Here is a 4,425-nt window from a genome sequence, read left to right as displayed (position 1 = left end):
ATTTTTAAAATTACCTATATAACTGCTTGTCGAGCTGTACATCAAAAGTTACACCTTTTTGTATGTATGATATATTTTATAATAATGGAAATAGCTGAAGTTGTGGAACTGTGATCTATGACATTCTTAGAAATTTGCTTTCTAACTACTTGTTGAATTGTACTTTGAAAATTTTCACTATTATGTATATATGTTGAAGTTCAAAAGAAAAAAAGAAAAAATCAATTTGTTATAACACATTTAATGTTCAAGTTGTCTCACTTTTGGTCTGCATTAGCCCCTTCAAATCAACTTCTGTGTATTTTCTTTTTTCATGCCTCTATTGTCTTTGTGTTTTTCTTGCTTTCAGGCACAAGATGTTCCTATATCACTTTATATTTTCCCTGATTCCTATTTGGAATTAGTCATTTTCTTCAAGGATCCCAAGTTCTTTGAGGTGGGGAGTAGAACTTAATGCATAGGTGGGTGCTAGCTCTGCTCATTGCTGTGGGTGTCATAGCTTTGGTACATTTTCAGTGGACAGAGATTGAGAAATATGGTGATAATTTAAAAAACCGAACATTTACTTTTCTCTATTCTTGATGACACTGACTTAATTTTAGCCTCCATTCTCTTCTCCTAGGCTATTAGAAAAACCTCCTAAATCATCTCCTTGCCTACTTTTTCTATGCCTCCACGTTTGCCTTTCTAAGACCTAATACACAGTTAATCCTATGCACACTCCTGTAACATTTCTAAATGGTCTGAAAGGCTCCACAGTGTTGCAACCTTCTGTTTTTATCTCATCTCCCTCCAATACACACATGCTGAGCCACACCTGCCTACTTACCTTTGCTCAAGAATACCATATTCTTCTACATCTCAGGTTTCCCCCCACCCAAACTTTTGCTTTTATGTCCTACCCTTCCCATCCCTATTCTCTGCCAGACAAACTCTCACTCACCTCTCAGTCTCCTTCTTATCTGACTTGTTTTTCATTTCTTCTTGGGAGGGTCAGTAAACCCTCTTGTGGATTCCTATAGCCTTTTGTATGTAACTAACACAACCTTCTTACACTTTACTATAATTTTGTATTTACAGGTGTTTGTCCTACATCGGAGGGAAGAGTTCACTTTAGAATCTCCCGTGCTGAGCACAGGTCCTTGTACACCTTTCACTGGACAGAATATCTGAAGTCATTGAGGACATGAAGGAATGGAGTCTGTTGTTCTCCCATCAATCTGAAGATATCCAATTGCTTGTCATATTCTTGACAAGGTGTCTAGCTCAGAGTTCTAGATAAGGGCATGCTGGGTAAAAGATATGACTGTTTGGCAACATATCCCCTTCAGATCCAACGGAGGTTTCTTGGTTTCATCAGCCGTGGCCCCTCCTCTTCAGCACCCTGAGCATGGCCTCCCTGATGGGCTTGGATTTGACACTGTAGATGATGGGGTTGAGCACAGGAGGCACCACCAGGTACACATAGGCAACCAGAGCGTGTACAATGTGAGGCAGGTGCCTCCCAAAACGGTGGATCATGGACACACCTATTACAGGGATGTAGAAAACCAGCACAGCTAAGATATGAGAAATGCAGGTGTTGAGGGTCCGGAGGCACTCCCGGGGAGAGGCCAGCCCCATCACTGTATGAAGGATGAGCGTATAGGACAGGACAATAAGCAGGGAGTCTACACCCACTGTGGACAGAGCCACATAGAGTCCATAAAGGATGTTGATAGTAATGTCAGCACAAGCCTGCTTCATGACGTCTGCATGGAAACAGAACGAATGAGACAGGAGGATCTTGTCAGGGCAGAAGTTCAGACGTTTAAGCAGAAAGGGCACTGGGAAGACAGACAGGATAGCACGAGCCACCACGGCCAGCCCAATCCTGATGATGACGTTGTTTGTGAGGACAGCAGCGTAGCGCAGGGGGTTGGAGATGGCCACAAAGTGGTCAAACGACATGGCCAGGAGCACTGACGACTCCACCACAGAGCAGGAGTGCAGGAAGAACATCTGGACCAGGCAGGCGTTGAAGCCGATAAGCCGGCGGTCAAACCAGAGCACAGCCAGGGTGGTGGGCAGTGTGGACAAGGTGAGGCCCACGTCGGTGAGGGCCAGCATGGACAGGAAGTAGTACATGGGCTGGTGCAGGCTGGGCGTCCTCCTCACAGCCAGGAGGATCAGGCAGTTTCCCGTGAGGGCCACAGTGTACATGGAGGAGAAGGGGATGGAGATCCAGCCGTGAAGGGCCTCCATCCCTGGGATGCCAATCATCAGGAAAGCAGGTGGCTGGAAGAAGGAGGTGTTGGCATAGGCCTGGGCAGGGGGCATCCTCAGAGGGCACAGGAGGTCTCAGAAGGATGTGACCTGTTCAATCTGGGCAGAGAAGGACTCACAGGAAACTTGTATAGGGGAGACATTTATTTTTGCTGTGTAGGCTTTTCCATTAACTATTTCCCATTTATTTAGCCCTGAATCTGTATTACTAACCCTTCTGAGAATTTGCATACATTAGCTCATAGGTCCCTGAAAGAAATGCAGACTGTGTGGGAAAGTTTAGTTTAAATTCTCCACAGTTACCAGAAAATAAATGAAAATAAATGAGATGGGTATAAAATTTAGATGTTTCCAAACAACTATAAATTCTATAATATTTCCATTCTACCACTCAATGCCTTTATTATATGAGATGGTGTTTCTTAATACTCTTCTAAAATGTAAAGCACTCTATAAATGCTCACTATAATCATCATCATCATCATGATTTTACTTCCATTGATATTGCATTTTGCGAGACTCTAAGTGCTTTCAAGTTTATTATCTCTTTGGATTCTCGTCATTTCCTTGCATGATGGACAGAGAAGGGAATTATCTTGGCTAAGGTGAAAGGAGTAGAATTATTGACTCTATCAAAGAAAGAAAACAGAGACTTATCCCAACAAACCAGTTCCTAAACTCAAGATGGTTTTTTCTGGATATGGAGAGGTGGAATAAAAGTCCTAGGACATTGTGTTTTAATGAAGTCCCCATAATGATAAAGTCCCAGGCTAAACATGGGAACAGATAATAAAAGTGTTTTGGCAAATGAGGCCAACAATTGATCCTCACCAAGACACTGAGAACTCTCAAATATTTGGGGTCATTGCTACAGGATATCATCTTAGATTACTGGATGTCCCTGTAACCCAAGCTGCAAATTTCCCTGAAGTAATCACTACCTTCCTCCATTCACTTGACATTCCCCACAGCCTTTCAGACAGCAGTCAAACATTTTTTTTTACCTCTTACAGCACCTATCTTTATGTCTTGATTTACCTTGGGATGTGCCTCTGTGTAAAAAGCTCAGCATTGAGGTATATTGTTATAACTGAAAGGGGGGCAGCTGCAGTGCCAAGGACTTTGAGGTCTCTTCCCAAAGTTAGAATTTCCACAGATATCACTGAAAGCATGAAGCAAAGACATAAATGTAGGCTTTTTTAATCTGCTGGGGGTCCTTTCTTACTAATGTCACTAATTTCACTGTCTGATATTAATTTTATATATATAATTTATATAGCAAATTAATTTACTAATTTATCAATTACTGAATGTCTCTTTTGTACCAGGTACTAAGATTCTTCACCTTTTGTTTTTTTGTTCATAAATAGTATCTCCCAGCTTCAAAACAACCATGCGGGGTAGGTATTATGGTCTATGGTCTCCTTTTTACAAATAATAATAACAATAATAATGATTAAACAACCAACGGCAACACAAAAACTGTAGGGGAGAGATTTATGTAATTCCTCTGGGCTGGAGTGACAGAGTAAAAATTAAAATACAGGATTGCTTGGGTTCAAACCCTTTTCAATCTCTCAGGTTGCCTGAATTGGCCATGGGACATCCTGGATTCTGGGGATCAATAAAATATGAGATTGATTAGGTCAGATTACTTGGAAGAGTTTCTTTACTTCTGATGTTCCATGGGGACAGTATTTTTACCTTTTCAGATTAAGTCCCTTCCTATTTCTCCAAAAATCTTCCTTTTACTCCTAATCATGAACCTTCGGTGTTTCTGTTATTATTATTATTTTTTAACTTCATTTGAGTATTCTTGTGCTAATTATCACCTCACACCTGCTTTTCTTGTTATTAATCTTCGTGAAATTTTTTTCAGAAACCCCACTCAATCTTATTTCTTTGATTTTGATGATTTAAAATTCTTGTCCTTATATAAAAGCTGAACACATTTTTTTTTTTGAAGGGACAGTCGATTGAATAATTGAAATAAAAACAGAATGAGTGCTTTCCAAAACATTACTGCCTTCCACCCCAACCCTAAATATAGTATCCCAGCTGTCATAAGCATAACTCATACTGTATATTTTTTATACATTAAAGACCCATGGCTCCTCCACATTAATGAAATTAATATTTATTTTTATTCAATCTTACTTG

At 40.5% G+C, this 4,425-nt stretch overlaps 1 protein-coding gene across 1 annotated transcript; it reads right to left on the bottom strand.

Annotated features, from left to right (window-relative positions):
- Positions 1 to 1,356: 1,356 nt before the first annotated feature.
- On the bottom strand, positions 1,357 to 2,319 carry LOC119538195 (olfactory receptor 51I2-like). The gene has a single exon (XM_037841002.1). It carries the CDS (start codon positions 2,317 to 2,319, stop codon positions 1,357 to 1,359), a length of 963 nt encoding a protein of 320 aa, XP_037696930.1.
- Positions 2,320 to 4,425: the final 2,106 nt, after the last annotated feature.

The sequence above is a fragment of the Choloepus didactylus genome, chromosome 6 (genome assembly GCF_015220235.1).
Source record: "Choloepus didactylus isolate mChoDid1 chromosome 6, mChoDid1.pri, whole genome shotgun sequence".
Taxonomy (NCBI): domain Eukaryota; kingdom Metazoa; phylum Chordata; class Mammalia; order Pilosa; family Megalonychidae; genus Choloepus; species Choloepus didactylus.
This window is presented reverse-complemented; position numbering and strand designations above follow the sequence as displayed.

What these genes read in the sequence shown, in the direction of transcription:
- LOC119538195 (XM_037841002.1), bottom strand. Translation starts at nt 2,319, where the DNA reads ATGCCCCCTGCCCAGGCCTATGCCAACACCTCCTTCTTCCAGCCACCT.